The 23,679-nt window shown below is 45.0% G+C and overlaps 1 protein-coding gene across 10 annotated transcripts in view; it reads right to left on the bottom strand.

The window, feature by feature from the left end:
• Nucleotides 1-23,679, bottom strand: part of sema6d (semaphorin 6D) — a 74,945-nt gene that overhangs the window by 5,624 nt on the left and 45,642 nt on the right. For 2 of the 10 annotated variants that reach the window (XM_018763844.1, XM_018763845.1), the window contains exons 1-13: nt 7,866-8,237; nt 4,008-4,170; nt 3,500-3,611; nt 3,253-3,313; nt 3,030-3,092; nt 2,830-2,931; nt 2,550-2,640; nt 2,133-2,252; nt 1,725-1,813; nt 885-1,102; nt 658-789; nt 323-478; nt 59-232 (exon numbers count right to left, since the gene is read on the bottom strand). In XM_018763844.1, the coding sequence (XP_018619360.1) occupies nt 59-232; nt 323-478; nt 658-789; nt 885-1,102; nt 1,725-1,813; nt 2,133-2,252; nt 2,550-2,640; nt 2,830-2,931; nt 3,030-3,092; nt 3,253-3,313; nt 3,500-3,611; nt 4,008-4,170; nt 7,866-7,883 (1,499 nt within the window). In that variant the 5' untranslated portion in view covers nt 7,884-8,237. The other 8 variants (XM_018763853.1, XM_018763854.1, XM_018763847.1 and 5 more) reach the window with 7 other exon arrangements.

Here is a 23,679-nt window from a genome sequence, read left to right as displayed (position 1 = left end):
GACTGACAGAAAGCACAACGGCTTAGGGATAACATACATGAGGAAGCGACCCACATACTTTGCTCGATTGAAGACATCAATCTCTTCCAGTAGCACACTTTCATTCAGGGAGAACACAGAGGTCTTGGCCAGGACTTTGAGGAGTACACCAGCCTCTGAGCCAATGAAGACAACGGTGTAGTTCTGATGGGGTCCAGCAGAGTTGTCAACTGCTAGGGCCGTCAGCCTGTACCTACAAAAAAAAAAAAAAAAAAAAAAAAAATTCTGTTAAACTGAAACTATGTTTTGAAAAAACAAGGGGGGGGACATTTCAGAAACAGACCTGACGCGTGTTTTCGTGAACCATGGCTCGTCCCTCACTGACGGCACGGAGGAATCCATCAGAGGATGGGACTTGATGAAAAGCAGAGTTTCATCCGGAAAATCGATGGAGGTTTTGTAAGCTTCCGCTGGCCCATGTCCCGCACATGAGCCTGGCCTGGGGAGGGTTAGGGTCACATGCATGTATTACTGCAATGGTCAGGAACACAGGTAACTACTCCTTACATTTGTTTTTTCTCACATCATATTTTACAGTGCCGAATGTTTTAATTACTGCCTACACGATTCATCCCAAGACATAAATGAATAGTAAACTACATCACAGAGTGTAAGTACCTGGGCCTCGGCAGTCTGTCCTCTGGGAAAGCAGTCCAAACAGAATCGGGTGTTTTTTGCTCTTTGAACCTGCCCTGGAACACCTTCTCTATGTCTGCCATTGTAAATGCACACAAGGCCGATCCTGGGATGCTGCATTAGAGGCGAGGTGAAGCAATCAATAGAAATGGTTTGACAGTCAACAACGAATCTGTGCTGAAGATCAAGAACGTTTTTTAAAAAGGTACCTGTTCATCTGTGTGGTGAACACCCCAGCCACACTGGGCATTCCATTTATATCTATTATGTCTGTAATAGACTGCAGGACATCAAAGTAGAAGAAGGACTCCCCTGGAACAGAGCAGTTGAGGCGCGCCTTCATGAAGGAGGTCCAATGTTTCTCCAGGACTCGCTGAGACCCACCCACATCGTTCTTGCATATGCGAGCCACTCGGGAGTACACCGCCTTCAGAGTCGGAGGAGGAAAGGGGCAGGGGAAGCATGCAAGAGCTTGCGTCACGAAAAGTTCTCAAGTGTGTGAATAATGAATTCCACCGAGAAGCCCCTCTAACAATCATCACGGGGGTGCTCCTTGAGGCTGGATGTATGATGAAGTCTGCCTAAAATGTGCTTTGGGGCACGCTGGTAGGACAGCCATTCTTCCTATCGCCTAACTCTTTCCTAACAAATTGGGTTAAAGAAGGTGATGACACTAGGCTTTTAAGGTCTTAAATTAACCGTGTGCAACAGGTTTAATAATTCAACACTGCAAATCTACATCATTGCACAGGTATCTTGCCTAGCATTAGCCAGAAATGAAATATTTATTAATGTGTGGTTAAGGGAAAGTGTTGAAACTTGTCTGGCAATTTCTACTGTGATGCATTGGTAAATTTTGCCCAGGCTGCAGTAAGCAGAGTGCATACTAATACTTTTAGAGGACCATCTATTACCACAAAATAGAAGGCCCTGGAAAAGCTCTGAAGTGGGCACGAAGAGCCAGGGTGTATTATTCACTGCAGGAGCAGAAGCCTAAATTGCATCTGGCACTGTACAGTAGGCGTCAACATACATTATTCAGAACATACCTTTCCCAGGTTATTGTGCTCCATTGCAATTTCTCTGAAGAAGAAGTAAACATAGTTCCCATAGTCTACGGCATGAAGGAAGTGTGGTTCTGAAAAACAGGGTTTTACATTTTAACCACTATATTATTAAATTCAAGTATGAAGAGATTGTAAGTACAGGAGTGACCTACATTGTACCTCAGTTTTGAAACTGCACCTGAGAGGGGCATATATTCATTCTGCAGTTGTCTTAGATTATAGCAGGCAACAACAGAGAACAAAAAACATTGCAGAAAGAAAATGACAGAAACACAGGACAGGGTGACCTCAACAAGCTCTTGACCATGCTCTATGGTTTTATATCACAATTCGAGAAAAGCACCGAGTGCAAATTTGGCTTTTTTTTTTTTCCTCCTTTCCTTTTTATACCTTTTAACCACTTGGAATCATACTTGATGGTCCTGAGGGCCGAACCGTCTCCCATGCTGCGGTAAATGACCGCATCGCTCGCCAAGAAGTCAGCCACCGTGGCCGAGTACAGCTTCCCATCTGAGGTGACATGTAGGACAGGGTCATCATCTTATTTGAGCTGCGCAATAATGTCTGCTTGCCACAATGAGCTTTTATTGGAAGATGAGGCGCTCCTGCTTGTTTACTAGTGCTGACACTTGGAGCTGCAGTTGCTATGGTCACCGCTGCGCGCTCCTCATTGTAATAAAATGATGATTAATGCCTGTGGTGGGGTCTGGCACCTTCACAGAGCCTTTGCATTCTCATCTCAGTCCCCTACAATACTTGAAAGAGTCATTCATCATGCTGACTTATAATTTAGAGGGCTTTTCATACCAGCAAAGAGAGCGACGTTGGTCTGCTTGGCATCAAATGGGCACCTTGCCAAGCCACTGATTTCCTCCCCATCAAACTCCAGGTTGTCTAACTGAAGAACAAACGAAGGCAGGACGCCTGTTTGAGCAGCGTGCTCTCCGGTTCACAAAGCAGCAACATGAATATACCATCTTACACAAGCCGCCCTCTCATCTCACCGTGCACAAAATAAGTTGCGCCACAATTGCAAGAAACCAAGAGCAATGAGCCAGGAGAAGTTATCAAAAAACGGAAAACCTACTCTATAGTATCTGCACATGGGGTTAAAGCCGTTGGTGCCACAGATGAACACCAGATCTTCATTTCTGGGAACCAGCACTTTTATGAAATTGTGACATTCCTCCTAAAAGGAATAGAAAGTGGACGATATAATCAAATTAACAGCCTTTTTCTGGCCTATAGAGCACAGCTGGGGAATGAACCAGTGGTCGAGACTCTTACTCTGCGCTTGCCCTTCATAGCACAGGTCTCCCGGTCTGCTTGGCCAGATCGCCACGTCAGTTTCTAGAGGGGAATTTCAGAGAAATCTCAGCTTGACATATACTGCCACACGATCAACACTTTTATTACGTCCTCACAATCCCTAGATTAAATGCAACTTTTTATCTGCGCTCTGATTTTATGAATACACACTTGGAAATCATGCAGCAGTCCACGAACTTACCCGATAGGGGATTATTTCATTCCTGTAGGTCTCACGCAGACTGACTAGGTAAACCTGGTCTCTGTTAAAATGGAGTAATAACAATAAAGACAATTAGGAAAAAGCCTTTTTTGATACAAGAGGTTCACAAAGAATAGTTCCTCATTTCTCTGTGAACATGAAATTCCCTCACAGATCAATACTGGCTATAAATATTACCACAGTTTTCTGAGTTCCATACAGTTAAGAGGCCTGTAGAAAGATTTACCTGCCAGCAATAAAGAGTGTGTCTTGAATTTTGGTCATGAGTTGAAAGTCGAGCCTGTGCAGAGATTCGTTGCCTGTGGGACGCCCTCGAAATACTGGATACTGTTTTGAAACTGCAGAAGAGAAAACAAATTACAAAGTCATGATGTCCATAGGAATTACTCTTTGGCTATATCTGTGCCATCTATAAAAGCTTTATTAAAGTTAATCAATAAAGATCGATGACTAAGTGATGAAATGAGAAGTAGACACTTCTATGTACCATCACATAGTTGTGCCAATTTTGTGTACATATACAGTCAAGTGCACGAGCCAATCTGATTATTCATATCAAAGCAGTGGAGCAACTTCTCACTTGGATAGGAACAGACAAAACCCCAGTGACAAGAAACACCCAGTGCTCCCAGTAATTTATGAACATGTTGCACCACATGGCTGGCTAAACTAAGGGCAAGAGGGCAGCTTCCATCCCCTTGATTGCAGGTTTCTAACCCACAGGCAGAACTCACAGTGATAGTCTACTGTCTCAATGGGCACGTCATCTTCGGGGAAGCTGATCGCCCAGAGGAGTGGAGTCATCAAGGAGAACAGGCCGAGGAGAAAGTGCACCCTGGGTCTCATGATTGACGCAGAAAGCAGAAACTTCCCGTTTCGGCGCAGTGTAGACGTTACCTGAGGAAAACACAAAGTGCAGAAAGAGCAGGGAAGGTCAGTGCTCATGGAAGCTGAAGCCACTATGCTCAGCTCAGTTCAGGCAATGTCCTATGGGCCACCGACCCACAGCTCTCCTCTGGAAGGGTATCTTCTCTCCCTGACATCCCTTGTGTAGGGACATGCTAATTTTGTGCTGAGCTTTCCGTGTCACGGCCTGGCAAAATGTCTACTATTACAGCCTCTCAACCCTGGAAGGTCAAGTGGAGGGGCAGCAAGGCCACAGCATACCGATGCAGTGGAACCAGCTCTGATGGGACGGGTGAAAGGGTGGCGCCACCTGCCCCTGCTGTCTCTGCAAAACCTGCGAGATTTCCCGCCTCAAGTGCGCACCAAAATAAGCACGGCATTACCCGAACAATACATGCAAACTGCTGACTGTAATCGGAGAGCTTCTTCTGCAGGATCAGCTGAGTTCACTCCAGCCTCCGCAGTTCACGCAGGTTAGGAAACATGACGGATGACACTGCAGTGGGATCGGCCGTGTCCTAGTGTAACAGCGGTTAGAGACGAATCGAGTGCATATTAATGAACGTTGTACAGTCAAATATTTATGAGGCAAACAAATTATTCATGGGTCCAGAGTCTGGATGGATATAAACAATTTACAGGCAGACAACAAACAGCCAGAAGAATGGATTAGCCAGCAGGAAGTGGAGCAGCACATAGTCAGGGCGTATTGCTGATGGAACCTTCCTTCCTCCACCGCTGCACGTCACCCCTGACAATTCCTCAGTGAGTCCCAGTGCACACCTGCGCCACGCTTATGCCCAGCATTGACTGCCAATCCATTTAGAATCCTGATAGATTATAGCTGGGGTCACAGGGGAGGGAAACCTTATAGATCCAAGCAGCACCATTAGCCGCTTTCTGAATCATCCTGGGGATCACTGTGAACATACTGAGCATGCCAACTTCTTACATCTGCAATAAATGTGACTGTCCCCACGTGTAGGACACGACCGAGTCATGTCACCAAAAACCTTTCTACCATGCAGGCGATATGAAGGGATGATACACATACCATTCTGGACAAAAAAGGACTAAAGGACAAGCTGTTTTTTCTGTACAGTTGGAGCTGGCTGCATTCATCCATTTTCTTCCATCAGGATATTTTTGAACACTATGTTTTGTATTCATTATTCATGAAACATTAAAGCAGAGACTCTGCAATTCCCTTTGATTTATAGGTGTTGCGGAGTGAGGGCGTGGCCAGAAAAATCTAATGCACAACAGACATGCAAGACACGCAAAGGTCAACCGCCTTAAATTACCATTCAATGCAAATGAAACAAATATTGTCAAAAATCAGGATGTAATTGGTCCAATTCCTGCCTCCTAAGCACAAGTCTCTCTCTGTCCTCAGTAAGCAAACAGTGCATGCAACATGTTGCTTTTCGACCTCCTCTTGTGACACGTGCTTTGAAACAGGCTGTTTCGAATATAACAACACTGTTGTTGTTACAGGAGTTTTCAGCCTCTTGCAGTCACGCTATTTTTCACCTGATGCTTGTGGTCGCTCAGATCAGAAGGGAAAGAGGACCGCAATAGTAGTAGGAACCACTGTTTCTCTGAAGTCTTTGTCTTGATGGATCATTGACCTAAACAGGTTTTACCCTGGAATATAAGACCCACCGAAGTCTAATAAAGAGATTTTAAGAGAGACTACCCAATAAACGACTGAGCAAAGTCAAGCGTTTTCATGTCTTTTCACCTTTATGTGTGTACAGAACCTAACAGCTGTGCAATTTATAGGCTCCATACAGTCCAACAGAAACAGCACAAAATGGGACTGGTACCAAGAAGGACTTCTTGGGCTGTATCAAAGGTTTAACTGGTTTCAAGCTGAGAGCACAGTATCCTTGTGAGAAAGTCTTGGGCTATTGAAAGACTCCCAGTGTCCAGTGCACCCCACGCATGTCACAAAGTACATCTGCTGCAGCAATAAAAAGATTACTTTTCTCTGCTTGCATAGTTAGAACATGTAATCTTGGAGCATTTACTCTGGGATTATACGTAAGGAGTTCTGACGTGTTGCCGAAAGCGTTGGCACGGGTGGCGGCTATGTTGCTCCCAGCACATCCTCCCATCGTTGGGGGGTGGACTGAGCTACTGAGTGGTGTCTTTTCAGAGTGACAGTTGGCGGTTCAGCGCCCTGCAGTTGCCGACACAACTGCAGGCTTCGGTAGCTTGCAAGCCCACCGGGTCCTCAAGGCGTGAGAACACATTGCAAACGCCGTGTTGCCGCTGCCTGACAACGGTGTCAGTGGCCGGAAAGCGGGGCGTCGCTCTGTCCATCGCTTAGGCCAGTAGCACTGCCCATGGCCGTGGGACCCGTACCCTGTTATGGTCAACGACACGGAGCTTGATAATGTTCGCAGAGCATGGACCTGTGCTCTTGGGTTGTAAAACTGCTAATCCTGACTAGTTAACAAAGGTGGGGCAAATGGACGGATGGGATTAAGAAATCCCAGCAGTTTGTGGAGCACAGCACAGCTTTTAATCAGTTCTGAAAAGCCAACCAAGAAGGAGGAGCTCAGGGTGGTCATGTGCCACTGTGGGGAACTCGAAGGGGACAGTGCAGTCCCAGCCGGAGTGTATGTGTGTGTCGTTCACACACAGTAGCGGAACACTGCAAATCGGTCTCCAAGGGGGAGAAAAAAAAAAGGGAAAAAAAAAAAGGAGAAATCAATGTTGTCTTAATTTATAACAATACCTGATGATGACACACACAGAGCTGACAAGTACTAACAGTAGTATAATGAAAGACTTTCCTCAAACTCATTTTTAAACACATACATTCACTTAATAACGTTAAAAAAAACAGGTTTTTTCAACAACAAAAAATTCTTCCATTCCATTAAAACTTGAAGAAAATGCAGTCGAAAAACACTGGAGCCGTAACGTTAAGTACAAAACAGGAACGACAGTCTGAGGCGAAGGGAAGCGACAAAACTGGGACCGAGTGGGTTCGCAAAGTCCCGCAGATGGACCTAAACTATGACAACATCAGTCACGGAAATATTATTTTACTGTCTATTTCTCTTTAATAATCCCCGAAATCGTGCTTTGCTGCGTATTCGTCACGATAATAGTACGGCACTAAATCGAATCTCACTCACACAGCGAAGCTGTTCGTTTCTCCGGACGGGATCTTCCGTGACAAAGGGCAGAAAAACTGATTTCTCAGGTTACGGGAGTAAGAATCACCTCAGTGAATTCACTCCTTAAACACGTTTATTTAGACGCGGAAAGCGGCGGAAAAGGACACAAAAGCCCCTTCACTCAGAACAGAGAAGAGGCGGTGTGTGGCGCGCGACTGCAGGCAGCACCTTCTTAAACTCCACTTTTTTCCCTCCTCGAGTGCAAATGCCAAATGCGCACTAACCGGTCATAATATGTGGTAAAATATCATCGGTGAAATGGACTGAAGTGCTAATTCGGTCAAATTCGCTCACGCATCCGATGATCAATTTCTGTATCGGTGCTTTTGAAAGCAGACGCAGTCATTTATCACAAGGACGGCAGACGTCGTGGGACACTTCAACTTAGGTATGTGCTGTAAAACAGTGTAAAACTGATAATATGCTGAATGAACACATATCGCTAAAACCAGGCTGTAACTAACACCAAGAGAAAAACCCCGCACTTCCTACCTGTCCGTTTCCACGCATTCGCGACACGAAAACCGACGGTCTTCCCGCCCGGACAAAATGATTCCGTGCGATTAATTGTTAAGAGAAAGACAGAAATCTTGAATCCATTCCTCGCCGCACGGTCTGTCTTCGGTATCCAGCACTACAAGTTGAAGTTGCAAGTGGGCTCCTCCGAGCTGAAGGACACGAGTTGCCGCGAACCCCATTGATCTCTGATCGGAAGCGATCGTAATGAAAACCACAGCCCTCCCAGTCATCGCATCTCTGACCTCACCGTCACCTCACGAAATTAACTTCTAAATACGGAACAAAATACGCGGCAAAAAAGTGCACTCTCGGCGTAAGCAACAGTGGTTCTGGTGAAAATCAAGTCCTTCAGAGAACGTGCGGTTAAAAGTACGTACATGATTGATAAGGAGCGACAGCGAGCCCGCGCGCCGCTGTCCTCGAGCCCCGACTCACTCACCTCATCGGAACGGCCGCCTCACAATCATCTCCCAGTATGACGAGTATCGCGACAGGAGCCCAGCGACCAGCGCCTTGTGCACACTGAGCCAGCGAGCGCTGCGCGGCGGACGCTTGTACTCCATCCACTCCCACTCACACACACACTCACTCACTCAGTCCCAGGCAGGCAGACTGTGTGTGTACGCTCACTGGGACTGCCGGGGCTGCTGGGCTCCACTGCAGCTCCCTCCCCTGGCCGTCCCGTCCGTCCCCGCGAATCCCCAGTCCTCACAGACTGTCATGTGGCTCCCGCCTTTCGCTTTGCTCCCTACCTCATGATGGTATTTTTCAAAGTTCTCCTTCCTCCGCTTTCTCACGCCTAAAGCAAACGGGACGCAAAAACACGCCGTAGGCACTGACTGAGTCGACCCGCGCGACTCAGCACGTACCGCGACTCTGGGCACTTCAGCGGCGCTCTTCGGGTTACCGGCGACCGACTTGGGAGTTTTCGATTACGGCTCTTTCCCCATTTTTCAGAGGATGTTTCCACCGAAAAGGGTCACGATCCTGAGAGACTGCTTTCCGTTTTCTAGTTTCTTCTAGTTTGTAGTTGAGCGGCCGCAACCGGTGTTAACCTACCGAGCCAATAGATGTCAGCAGCGTGAGACTAACTTAATCCAGCTCACTTCGCCAGTGATTGCGTCTCCTGTCACGTGCTCCCGAAACCAAAGGCGTCTTGTTACCAAGGACACCACGGTAGCTGTATGTATACACACACTGCTCCTTGAAAAGATGTGAACTCAATAGGGGTGGTCACTATTCTTGTACAATAATATTAAGTGAACTTATAAAATTAATTATTCAATTAGCTGTCACTTGTCACCAAAGCAACTTACAATGTTAAAGCTATATACAATTATTTACACAGCGAGGTGGGGGGGCGCAGTGGGTTGGACCGGGTCCTGCTCTCCAGTGGGTCTGGGGTTCAAGTCCCGTACAAGTACACATTTTTTGAACCGCTTGTCCCATATGGGGTCGCGGGGAACCGGAGCCTACCCGGCAACACAGGGCATGGGGCCGGAGGGGGAGGGGACACACTCAGGACGGGACGCCAGTCTGTCACAAGGCACCCCAAGCGGGACTTGAACCCCAGATCCACTGGAAAGCAGGACTTCGTCCAACCCACTGCACCACCGCGCCCCCCCCCCCCCCCATGTAAATATATAGGATCACCTATATGTAGCTCTAAGGAATGAGAAATATGTCAGCAATCTGTTGCATGGTGTACAGTCTATCTTAAAAAAAAAATGTAGGAAAGGTGATCAGGAATGTCTTCTGACTTTTATGCACCTACTCTCATGATGAACATTGGTGCATATAGTGGAAAGAAAGAAACTAAGTTTACTTAAGAATCACACATCTGCAACTATGTCTCTCCTCCTAATGTAATGCACAAATTGCATTCTCTCCTCCTAATGTAATGCACAAATTGCATTCTCTCGTTTTGGAGAAAAGCATCTGCTAAATGAATAAATGTAAATGAAAAGGGTTCTAGACACAGCTGTTATGATGTCAGTGTCTATAGACTGGCTGCCTCGTCATGACTCTCATTTCTTTGGCTTCCCCTTCGATATTAGCAGCGGCAGAGATATTATTCTGCAACAGACTGAGTGTTTCCTGCCCATCTCTTCCCAGGAAAGAAGCTACTTGGTCTTCAATTTAGGAATGAAGTATGCAAGGAACATATTCTTTACAACCTTGTACGGAGAATAGTAATTGTAAGGCTCTCCTGGCCTGTGCACTGGACTGGTGTAAGTGGAAGCTAACTGGATGAGTCATCCATTTTCCTTGCAGAAATCAAATTAACTGCCTTATTTGTGTCATCAATATTTTACACACCACTGTAAAATCATTTTTTATTTATTTAATTGATGTGGCACACTTAAATTGACGATTTAGTTCTTCCTTGGCCATGCAAATTAATTAAGAACACATTCTCCTTCCACGTAATTGCCTGGTCAAGATGATCATATTGTGTAAAAGTGGGGGGGAAGTTACTTTAACGGTTTTCCACTAGCTTTTCTTATACACATCACTTCATATGCAAAGTGAGAACAGTATATAATTTCCAGAAAGACTTAGTTACTGAAAAAACTGCAGCACTATTTAATAATGTATTTCCCATTTCCAGTTCATTACCATGTAATCAGTTCTAGAACAATGTGTATATTGTGCTGTTTCCCATTCATCTAGAAGTTTTTTTTCACCACATTTCTAATTACTATTTTCACAACAAATTGGATAGGCTTGTGTTTCTGTAACTTAGCTGAAGCTGGAGACTTATAACATATCTAGAATCAAATGGATAAAGTCATTTCGGTTCTAACTACAGTACCAGTGAAATCCGGGCAGTGATAACACAGTTCATATCTGATTTGGTAAATACTAAGTTTTACACACCTCTGACACCTGATATGTGATTCAGTTAATTGTAACTGTATACTTTGACCTGAATTTTACATTTTAATTTATTACCGTTAAAATGTTGTTAGCAGCTGTAAGCAGTGAGTGGACATATTTATATATCCATGAACACTTGGCTCACACAGTTAAGCGAAGCCCCAGACAGACAGACAGGTGCAACCCAGACAGTTGCTGGCTGGACCTTGAGCAGTTTTGGAGGAGCAGGCGGGGGAGACGGGAGGGCGGGTGGGACACTGCCTGACAGCCTTTCCGGAAGCAGTCTCAGACAGTCTTGGGACAGCTGTGGTGAGGCCGAAGGCACCCTTGTAGCTCCCTGGCTCTTGGCCAGAGGTGCTCCATCACAGCCTGTCAGTCATGCAGCCTGGACCCAGAGTGCCCCTCTCATTCCACATGCTGATCTCAGCCTACTCCCAGATAAGCCACTCACGAAGATGGGCTTCGGCAACATCAGGGTCTTATATGTGCAAAGCCTTTTATCCAAGGGCTTTGTGTCCTGTGTGCGTTGCATTTTCAGTAAACATAAAAGCACTAATAATTTCTCCAGGAAAAAAAAAAAAGAACTCGCATACAGAGTCTAGACACATACCCAAATAGAAACTCGTGCTAACCGATGATGTTTCAGCAGCAACAGTACTACAGTGGAGGAAAACCTGGAAATAATTTAATTTGAAAAGAAGTGAGTTAAATGCTAAAACCATTTTTTTTTTAATTTTTAATGAAAGGACTCAGCCAGCACTTTGAGTCTTTTGTGAAGTAGTACTCATTATTCCTCCAGCCCATAATTCCATTGTGACAACAGGACACCTCCATTCGCCACCCTCTCCTTTTTGTTTGGGGACAGGATTTCCAGAATTCATACAGGTTACCATGCACAGGTCTTTAGAATTACTTTTGCTCACACGCGCTGACTAGGTGTAAAATATATTATAACCCGAAGGGAAAATAAATAATTAAAACTGCTGACTGCAATGTAAATGAAACTGTCTAGTGTGATTATTGCAAGCAAGTAGAATTTATGTGGGACACACAGACACTGGTGTCCATTAGGGATCCACCTTTGACTGATATCTAAGATGCCAATGACAAATTAAACCAAAGCCTGGACCTCACACCGCTGACACTCCGTGCTCGCTGTTGCCTTAGCACAACAATAAATATCTACATACTCTACATTCCCATTTACTAGCATTTCAAGGTGAACTGAAGCGGGGGGTGTCCTTTTTATTGCAGATACTCAGAAAGCGAGGAGCAGCTGGAAACTAATCCCGTCTCAACAGGTCACACAAGACAAGCTGGAGCAGGTTTTTATTGTAAGTTTCCTAATTAACTGAGGCCAGTTGGGAAAACTATTAATTTGGTGTCAGGGTTAAAAATACATAAATGTTTTCTTCTGCAACAGTGAATGTCTTTTATCCATTAGAACATGCTTGAAGCATCTTCAAGTTCTAAATATGCATTTCCTTCTGTCACGCCCACCACAAGCACTTCCCAGACGTGAGCCCAATACACCTGAACAACATTTATACAAGGCATAAATAGGAGGGATCCACAATGGGAATCTGTGGAAGCATGTAAGAGCTTAAATGCCTTATCTCATGGTTCCTTGATAAACAAAACCCTCTCAGACCTGGGTACTGACCCAGTTCTGTCTTTTCACTACGGCCTTGTCGTCTCAGTGTATCCCTGCCCGACTTCAACCCAGTTCAGTAAACAATCACAGTTTACTGGACCCAGTACTTTGTGTTCCGGCTCTGACCTTGTCTGTCCCACAACTGTAAGTTTCATCTGATCTCAAAGATCTCATTCCCGGTTTCGAACCCAGCACGTGCCTGACCACAATCCTGGCCAGGGCTACTACGACCTCACTGATACCAACCTCGTTTCTCTCCTATGACTGTCTCATGATCCTGCTCTGCTCCTGTCCAATAAAAACACAGCAAATGGATCCATCCCTGCTCTGCCTCGGTGATTTATGACACTCCTTATTTTAAATCCAGAACACAGAGAACTAAACAGTGATTTGACTGAATAACAAATGGGAAAGAATTGAACTGTTTAGTTTAATCACATCAGTTTAATCGATAACACTGGATATTAAGGAATATCCAGCTGTTTAAATGTCTGAAAATATACATTACTTTGATAAAAGTTGCAGATTATTATACTATATTATTACTTTGTTCTCCATCTAAGTATCTACTAAACACTAAGCAACTGAATACACACACTCTTTCTGAACCGCTTGTCCCATACAGGGTCACAGGGAACCAGAGTCTAACCCGGCAACTCAGGGCATAAAGCCAGAGGGGACACACCCAGGACGGGACGCCAGTCTGCCACAAGGCACCCCAAGCGGGACTCGAACCCCAGACCTACCAGAGAGCAGGACCCTGTCCAACCCACTGCACCCCCCGGTAACTGAATAGTTTATTCTTATTTTTACTGTGTCACAGATTAGTATGTCGTATGATGAGGTGGGGAAAATCACTCAATAATGAAACAGCTGCTAATTTTTAGTGGAAATGGGGCAGGAGAGGTGTAGTGGGGCATAATGGTGGCAAAGTGGTTTAAATAAATCCTAGTTTAATGTGAGTTTTGATTTTCAGTGACAACATATGGCACACATATGTCAATGAATGGTTTAAATCACTGAACTCATTAAATGTTTCCACTTTTAATGAAAACTTTGTGGAGACTGATCAGAATATCTTACCTTTGTACTTTGACATTTTATTTAATTTTATAGAAATATAGGATTTGTAAATTGGTTCTGAATTCACAAGGGAAATTCCATTTGCCGCCCAGTTATAGAGTTCTTTCCTTTTTGTTTTTGAGGGAACAACCTGTACAGCAGCGGGGAGAGTGGGATTTGATGCTCACACCATTAAGTCAGCCTTATTCTGGAAGTAGCTTAAGTTGAGCTGTATCAAATGTCAGTCGAATGACATTTTGGTAGGTTCAGTAGAAAAAGCAGTGATTTTCTTTTCCACTAGCCCCTAATAGTCCACTGGTTTGACATTAGTTACTAAATCCTTAGACAGCACAACTCATGAATCATCAGTTTTGTTTTAGCTGCAATATAAGGTACTGTAATTAAGTTGAGCAGTATTAGGAGTTGGGTATGGCATTGATTTTTCTTCCCTGTGTATTGCCAATGATATCTTTATAGATTTTTTAAAAACTTTTGGAACGTAACTACAGAGCAAAGTGTAAGAAGACCATATGCTCCCCATTAAATCACTGCAACAGAGCAAACTCGGCACAATTTACTGGAGAAGACGCCGCTCCACACAAGCGGAATCAAGCCTGCAGCTCAGCTCAGTTCGGAAAGCCGAGGAGCGCATTTAGCAGAAGAGACGAGCGGCCTGAGCTGCTATAGCTTCTGAAAGACAGAAGTGTCTGCACTGACCTCGCAGCTCCGAACAATAGCCACGCGGACAGTCCCTTTTGAGGCCTCTGCTCTATCGCACCCATTCATATGGTAATTAATGTCAGATGGATTTAACAGTGGGGGCAGCGGCCAGGGAAAAGGCACACCTTCACGGCTGTCCTTCAACTCCTTTGCCGCTTTTCGCACATAATGACACATGATGATTTACATTATCCGTTCAAACTGGCCATTCGCTTGAACATACACCATCTGCCTCCGTTATTTAACGCGAAGACACCAAAGATATTCACTAATGATTTTTTCCTAATGGTAAAAGCTAAGATGTCATCACCATCTCATGGACAAGTTGCCTGGACAGGGGTTGGATGGGTCCATGAATGAAGTGTATATTTAAAACAAAGTGTGCAGTACAACACCTTGTGCTCCTCTTTTCTTTCGAGATCAGCTACTGAAGTAGTGTGGCACAGTTATGAGTGATTTTTTTCAAGGCTGTACGGCAGGCCTCATCATGTGTATAGGCTCAGCAATCCATGCGTTCTGTTTCTAATGCTGCTGAAAGGCCAAATACACTAGGCTGTTAGGCTGGTCACCTTAACAATTCCTGGGCTGCCAATGGCCCCCCTGCCATCAGACCAGGATGTCCATTTAGGATGCTGCCAGAGGAAATGCGTTATATGTCAAAAATAGGGCATCGGGCTTAAAATACCATTTTGACTTCAGGTAGGAATTGTAAATCTTGATATTATCTTTGCGGTTTGCTCCTTTCTTCTAGATGATTCAAGAAGTTTCACTGAAATGTGTTAATGTGTAGAACTAAGCCCAAAAGTCCCAAAAAGAATGTAACCATGGTACCTGAAAAAGGCACTCTTCCCAAATTACTTCAATAATTGTCTCTTTATAGGAGGTGCGGTGACGCAGTGGGTTTGGCCTATGCCTGCTCTCTGGTGGGTCTGGGGTTTGAGTCCCGCTTGGGGTGCCTTGTGATGGACTGGCGTCCCGTTCTGGGTGTGTCCCCTCCCCTTCCAGCCTTGTGCCCTGTATTGCTAGGTAAGGCCCTGGTTGGCCGCGACCCTGCTCGGGACAAGCGGCTTCAGACAATGTGTGTGTGTGTGTGTGTGTGTGTGTGTGTGTGTGTGTGTGTGTGTGTGTGTGTCTTTTTATAAATGTGCAAAGAATTAGCTATGGATTTTGCATGGGATAAAAAGGTTCTGCAACACATGCTGTCGGTTATTAGAAAAACACAAAAAATGCATGAAACCATCAGAAAACCCGTTTTAAATATTATAGACATTTTAACTGTATTTGAGACTTTATATCACATTATTTGTAACTTAATAAAGGTATAATACCTTCAACATCTTGTTAATTTTCTTTACATCTGAGCATCTACAGAGAAACGCCGATGGAGCAGAGGTGTACTTCCTACAGACAGCTATTTTTATAATTTTGTACATGGGGTCTGTTTGCTGAATAGTCTCCTTCATTCTTCCCAAGTCTGGCTAAACCACAGAGCGCTTAGTGTAGGAGGGGTTTGTCACAGCAGGTATTGGAGAAGACCGCTCGTCTTGTGTCGTGGAAAGGGCTAGCAGCGTAGATGTGCTGTCTCTTACGGAAAACACACAGCGGATGATCCCATCAGCATCACCTCCACGCATCTCACACTTCCACAGTCACAGCTCTTTCCCTGGCAGGCAGGATCGCCATGCTGGACACTATTTATGACACCCATCCGAGGACATATTTTCTCTAATTTGAGCATAACTGCATGCCATTCTGTTGTTTCACACTATACTTTTGAAAGCACTATTTCAGACCATGGCAGAACCATCATGCAGGTTGCCCACAAATGTAATATAGAAGGAATGCTTTACTTTTTTTCACTTAATGGTAAATTACAATAAACAGTTTCCTTGAGAGGGTTTTGAAATAGTGATGGGTAAGAATATGTCACGAAGATGGGAAGAGCCCTGTGTTTATTTACAGGAAGAAAGCTGTAATGACACATTTGGATTCCCAGACTACATGAAACGGCTCCGAGTGTTCCGAGGCTATGTGAACCCAGTAATGAACGCGTGTGATTCATGCTACATGTCTGTGCTGAGCAGCCCTGCTCTGCCTCTGGCTGGGAGCGCTGGGAGCCCTGGGAGGGGCCACACCAACAGCTGGTTGAAAGTCAAGAGGATCCATTTGATGTGGTTGCCAGCTTCCCTAAATTAGGGCCCGTGTTTGATTGTTTCTCAGCTGCAGCTGCTGGCTCCTTACGCAGCTCCTGGAGGGGGTTCAGATGGAACAAACGGCTTTTAAAGACACTCAGAAGCGCGGGAGCTCACCTGCAGGGTGTGGCTGTAGGAGGCGAGCCGGGGAGGATCACAGGAGGGGGACATCTAGACGCAGATGCTGTGACTCAACATGCACACCTGTGTGTGCGTGTGTGTGTGTATGCGTGTGAGCGAGCGCGCATCAAGTGGGTTTCAAGGTGTGACGCTGTGCTGTGTGGCCACAAGGCGAGTTTGGCTACGTTTCAGTCATCTGGGCTGTGAAAGAAAGGGAGTTTTTTTTTGGCTGCCCGCTCTTTTTCAGGCTCTATTTCTGGTCGTGGCACCACTCAGGGCTCCCGCTTCTGCTCCGTATGTTTCATTTGTTTATGTCCTTCAAGTAAGGCATATGGCACCTTATGGATCATGAATAAAGCAAACATTACTAGAAGTCTGCCACTACGTTTCCATGTCAAGAGTTCAGGCGTAGAAAAAAAAATGCAGTAATAAACTTCAGCTCTACGCTTTTGCAGTCGCTCCGAAGAACGTCATTCTAGAAAGCGACACATACAGACAAAATACATTCCTGCGCAACTTTCACGAATGTGTCCACAGGATTGATCCTTGCACTGGAATGAAAAGAAATTACATCTGAAAGAGGATTTTTTTTACGAAAAACAAAAACAGGACCGCGGTGTGGTTTTGTTCACCGGGCTCTGCTGTCTTGTACGGGGCGCTGTCCGGCCTGCCTTTTTCGAGGGGGCGTCCCCCTGCCACTTTAATGCGAGCTGACACCCTGACATTGCTCACTGAGCTCTTTATCTGGGACCTGTTGTGTCCGCTGGGCGGAATTATGGCGGACCGTGGCACCCCCGCCCCCTCCCCCTCCCAAGGACCCTTTAACCTCAAACAAAGTAACTTCCATTTCCATGTGAAAAAGAGAGTGGCAGTCCCCCTTTATGGACTGTTTGCTCACGCTGTACAGAGCCCTCCCTTGGAAGCTGAACTTCCCCCTGCAGATGGGTCTGTATGGGAATTTCACCCTTGCTGCTGTTCACACAATTACCCCAGTCCCCCGTGATTTGTGTTTGGGGGGATGTTTTAAATATGTCTTTTCTGTCGGAGGTCAGAGGGCAGCACAAAGGGGGCCACTGGTGGGGCCATCTGGTTACTAGCCATGCGTTGCGCAGAGGACCGATCTAGTGCAGCGCTTTTCATGCCGCTGCTGTAACTGCATAACCGGTCCTCTGACTTCCGTACAGGTATAGACAGCTCGAAAGCTATGCTTCCCGAGCAGACCGTTTTTGGCCAGCCGTGAACTGGAAGTATGCAAGTATAGTTTGGAATACCATTAATTAGCTGAGAGTTGCCCCCAAGTCACCACCACCCCCAGTGGGATGGGGAGTCAGTAGGTTTCAGCTAATTGTGGGCTTCATATTTTAGGCTGGGACTCCACACGGGATCAATCTCACTTTGGCAGGTTTACACCAGAAATCAGAATCCATTTCAATTTGTGTGGTTGTTTGGATACATGTCAGCGTCGTCTGAAACCTGAAACAGCTTTCGGACTTAACTCTGAAAACCGAAAACAAACATGTGGATGTAAATATGGACAAGCAGTCAAAACTTATTGGGGAAGAGCTTTTCGGAGAAGGAGCTGGAGGGGAACGGGCTGCTGGTCCGAACATGCTCACAGGCTGCTGTGCTCTGGACGCCGCTTGACTCCATTCGAACTCCGCTCTGCGATGTGGCACTTCTGAGCATTTTGAGAAGCAGCTGTTGTGTCTTGTGGCACTGTCCCCACTGTCCACGTGTGAGGAGCCTGCAGAAGCTTTGGGGGGATGACAGCACAGGATGTCACCCTGAGAGCCAGACTCAGGATAGTGAAAAGGCTGAGCACTGCATTTTGCGCCCAGGACTGGGCTGCTGCAGGGTCAGTGTGACCCTAGCTATCACTCTGGGTTTCTGTCGGACGCTGTCATGGTTGCTGGGCAGAGATACCAGCGATCCATGTCTGTCTGTCAGACTGAAGTGACACCAGGCAAACAAACCTGGTGTGGATTTTATGTACCCTTCTGAGTAAATGTGTTTTCAGTAACTTGCGAGAAAAGGCTCTTGCCTGGAAGTGCTTATGTTTGTAGCTCATGTCTTACAAAGGCACTTTCGAATAGTACACACACAGGCTGAAGCTGCTTGTCCCGAGCGGGGTCGCGGTGAGCCGGAGCCTAACCCGGGAAGACAGGACACAAGGCTGGAGGGGGAGGGGCACACCTAGGACGCGATGCCAGTCTGTCACAAGGCACCCCAAGCAGGACTCGAACCCCGGGCCCACCAGAGAGCAGGACCCGGCTAAACCCGATGCACCACTGCGCCCCCCCTTTTGAATAGTAGCTGAAAACAAATGCATTGCATGTATTTCCATACTGTGCTTTCAAGAAAATGCGTCCTAAAACTTTTGTTTGGTTGTGGTTCGAGTTCAGCAAAAATGCTGTTTCGTGTTTCAAACCATACTGACAAACAAATCAGGCAACCCTAAGTGGATTCTGTTTTATGTTGTAAACTTGCCAGAGACAGATTGGTCCCACATGAGTTTCTGCACTTTGTGTTGCATTAAATTATGAATCACAGAATCAGCCGAGTATCACCTAACCTCCGTGCTACAGTAGGAGCACTTCCTCGCTAATTTCCATAGACCTTTGACAACCGCATTTTGATGCTGGTCATAAACATTGCCCCTTGCACTGCTGACGCAGGTCACCTGAAGCAAATCAGCCAAGGGTGCATTAACTGAACGCTTTTGGCTTTGGCCACACCCATCCACACACTGGTGACAGTTAGAAGAATTCACTGATTCCAACTCATGTCAGCCAATTTACTCCAATAGATGGGAAACTTGTGGAGTGATGTGGCCAGTGACCAGAATGTCTTTCTCCATTGGACAAGACCCATTAGACACATTCCATATCAGTTTTTTCCTGATGCATTCCTATTTGTGGCACATAAAATTAGTCTAGTTTAAGGTGGTATGTCTCACGATCTCTTTCAGATATGATGCATTAGATTTGTTTGCAATCATGGTTACCGGGAAAACAGATCACATGCCTCTGTACGTTCAGAAATTATTCTAACCTGAATCCTAGATGACTGTAAAACTGTCTTCTTCCTTGTGCCTTGTACATTATGACTCCAGCATATCGTAATCCATTGTGATTTCCTTGAGTTTTTACTGTATCTCTCCAGAAGGTCAACGGTCTCAATGTACACTTTTGTTTTCATTTTGAACAAAGGGCATTGCCCGGGTCCAAGATGCAAGGTTTTCAGTGCTGCTTGTGCCTGGTGTGGACTGTAGAGGGATCATCCATCACTGCAACTACAGAACAACTGCACTGGGAGGCAGACAGACCTGGCCAATCTCTTCCAATTGCCCGTGTTAAGTCACCGCTAAGTCCTGTGTCTGTGTTTGCTATCATCAGTCTGTGCTGACTGTCGTGCCACCTTAACAGGGAAAATGCTTTTTTTGGGGAAGAGCTTTGGCGAAAGGCACAGTGGTGATGGAACTGTATCTGTTCTGAGCACTTGTACTGTGAGGTGGATTGGAGGTGAATGACAGAACATCTAAACCAGGGGTTCTCAACCTGGAGTCCACAGATTTCAGATTTCAGGGGGGGTCCGTGAACATGGATAGGAAAAAAAAATTCTTTAAATCTTTATTTTCAGTAACCTTTAACTGAAGTTTTGCATTTCCTTCAATTATGAATGTAGGCAATATTAATATTTTGACAACTGTATTTCAGTACAATTGGTTTGTTTTGTAATCCCATGCATTGTAATTTATGTATTTAAATTATTTATTCTGGAAAGAGTTCCATAGGCTTCACCAAACTGCCAAAAGGGGTCCATGGCATAAAAAAGGTTAAGAACTCCTGATCTAAACAGAGGGAGAAGTGGGTAGACTTTCCCCTCCAAGAACTCTCTAACTCCTGCATCAGAAATAAACACGCCTTCTCAGTATAGCTGTGGAGGCATCGGATCGCCTCCAGCTTTAAACAAGAACTCATCCTAAAGTATGTGCTTGAAACCCAGCCTGACCAATGTCACAGAGGTTTGCAAGTGAAGAAGGGCCAACAATCCACAAAGATATAAATTAATATTTGCAAAGCCAAAGAGGATCCATAGTCTTATTCCTCCCAGGATTGTGACATTTAACAACTTTTTTCAAAACTTTTGTCTCTTTTGAATTTAAAATATAATATCTCAGGAGTTCATTCATGCAGTTTGTATTTATAGCCTCCGTGCTTTTATGTCTCCCGGCATTATGTAACGTCCTTTATATAATCTTTGGGTTTTAGGAGCACATTTCTCTGTTGTCTCATCATTGGCCAGGTTTGGGAGGAATGAATGGAGACATCGTAGTGACCTGTGCAGCGGCAGGTTGGCAAAGGCACACAAATATCCAGGACAAAAGGGTTGAGCGTTGACAAGAGCATGCATTCTTCCAATTGGAATGATTGCATTGGTAAATACAGAGAAATTTATGCATTACCAAAGGGATAAGATGACACACTTCAAATGTCCCTTGGCAACGCATAAATAATGCAGCTGATACACAGTCACAGAACCTTTTTTTTTTTAATCCTGGGTCCATAAATCCATAACCTTGTACGGTGATACTAACTAAGACTCCACTGTGGTTGGACATGCCAGTAAATGTACGAGAGAGTTAATCTCTGTCGGAAATAGCTGAATGAATGTGGCAGAGCGGCAAAGCAAATTGCAATATGTGTCAAAAAAATCATTACAGCATACGCAGTGTTAGATAGCACTATTGTCACATTGGTCATTTGTTCATAAAATAACACTGCGCAGAAATTAAGAAGCTGTCAATCTATGATGATCCCAAGATCGGTAAAGCTCAAGCTTGAACAGAGTAGGCATGGTATAAACCGTGAGTATTTAAAAACCAGTGTATTGAGGCTCACGTTACTTTGAAACTGATCTTAAGACACAAATTATATATGAACTTTTCTTTCTAATCTCTTTTCTTGCTTTTTTTAATAGCAAATCTGGGTGTCACTAAATGCTGTGTATCACTGTAGCTGTTATGCATTGCACTTCCTTAGTGCTCCATGAGGCGTACAGGGGCAAATACAAACCAAAAGTGACAGTGGGGATTTACCGTGGAAGCTTAGTGAGGCCGGTGGCTTCCTGCACTTACTTATCTGGGCTAATGGGATCCATGGTGACAACTGTAATTACCAAGGACGAGGTCGGCTGTACCATGATTACAGTGTAATTGTAAGAGCAGCCCGAGCTGTAAAATCCACGACACAGATTCCACTCAGGCCGAATATGTTGCTGGGGTATGCTCAGCATTTTTGCCCCTGTAATGCATGTAATTTACCACTGTTTTGTAGTGAGGAGGCTACTTCCACTTCAGCATCTCTGACCATGAGAGCTGACTGCTGACCAGCTGCAGTCCTGCTCAGTGCTCTACACATTCTGGTGCGGTATGTGTGTCAGCACTACAAGATCATATTTGCCATTTCAAAGGGCACTTTAATGCTTTGGCTTTTCATGTCTAGTGGTGATTTATAAGGCTGTTCGCTTTAGGATTCCAACCATAACACAATTAAAGATGCCACTAATTACCCATGTCTGCAAACTGAAAAATTAAACAGTTAGTATCTTTCATGGTTTTTTTTGTAGCTGGATTTAGAGTGTTGTATTTATCTTTTGGTAAAAATTAACAGCTCAACTGAAGACATGAGATCTTGGAGGTCTGTAAGCATTAAATATATGTTTTAATAGAGGAAATTCCATCGCTTAATTTAATTTAATGAACTTTGGCATCCTGTTCTGTTCAACAACAAAATTGAACTTTTTCAGTCATTTGCTGCTTTCAGTTGTCCAGTGAAATGTGTAAATTCAATGTAAGGTGCGATACTGCTCTTGCATAAGAAAATTGGTTGCTTGTTTGTTTGTTGGCTGTTGCTTTCGTTGGCTCTAACCTACATGACCCCTCTGATCTCAGATTGCAAATAGGCAGTTAAGAGTTTCATATTGATCTCAGAAAAAAACTCTTCAGCCCAAGATAGTAATAAAAGCTGAAACTTAGAAGGTTCTCTGCAGCTGCATCTTCAGTATGTACGTTTTTTTAACCTGACTGGTGCAGAACTGTTAGAAACCATTGTGAATTCACTGCAAACTGTTGCACTCCAATGCTGTTATAACACTGAGGGACCCTTCAGTTGATGAATGGCAAAAAATGACTCCTTATTGTACATGATGGAGTACAGTCTGTAACTTGCTCAAAAACACGAACTACACAATCTTAAAATCAGTCTAAGCAACACGAATTAATCTGCTTTTCAGAAATCCATACCGGAAAACCTTTCCACACGTTGCCGCCTTCATAGCATGCATGAGATGCGAATGTGTTTCTCATCCCATAAGTGGCTTGTCTTTTGGGGCAAATGAAAGGGATCAGTGTGGGGATCTGGGCTGTGGGTTGGTGGGACATGCCACGGAGGATCTGCCCTACCCTGTTTCCCAGCAGCATGTGATAGGATCTCAAGAGTCTTTGCTGTATTTGTAATGGAAGGGCGATTTCAGGTGCAGCCAATACGGTTTGTTGTGTTTTCTCTCGCGCTAGAGCCAGGCTCTGAACCTGCAACACTTGATGCGCTGCCACCACGTTGCCCATAGAGTGAGTTGAAGCAACGGCTTGAGGCAAGTGATTTGATAGAGAAGAAAATGCAATAGTCGCACTCTCGTTTATCGTGAGTGAAAGACGTGCCAGAGCTTGGGGCTCCTCCATCCTTATGAAATGGTATGGCACTGGATTTGTTGGGGGGAGGGACACAAAGCCTGTTGGTCATGTGACCCGTGTTCACAGGGGAACAGTTTCGGGCCAATGAAAGAACTAATCCGACTTTCAAATCGAAGACAAAAACGCGGATTTCTGCTGCTAGAAGAGATCCAAACCACAAGGAAGTGTGGACAATTTTCAATGGGCGACTCTTGGCTGGCGAAACTAGGCTAGGTCCACAAAGCAGGTTTGTGTGGTCCTCAGCCATTCAGAGTACTGCACTATATGTTTCTGATCAGACAACTACTCTACTACTGCTACAATGGTAGAGGGAGCCTTTCAAGATCCATTTTCTCTGCTCTGTCAACAGGCTGAATGAAACTGAAATGCAATTTTTACCAGCTCCTTTTGCCTTGCAACTGTTCAGGC

Source organism: Scleropages formosus, chromosome 11, assembly GCF_900964775.1.
Source record: "Scleropages formosus chromosome 11, fSclFor1.1, whole genome shotgun sequence".
NCBI lineage: Eukaryota > Metazoa > Chordata > Actinopteri > Osteoglossiformes > Osteoglossidae > Scleropages > Scleropages formosus.
The sequence above is the reverse complement of the archived record's forward strand: the minus strand, read 5'-3'. Positions and strand labels throughout refer to the sequence as shown.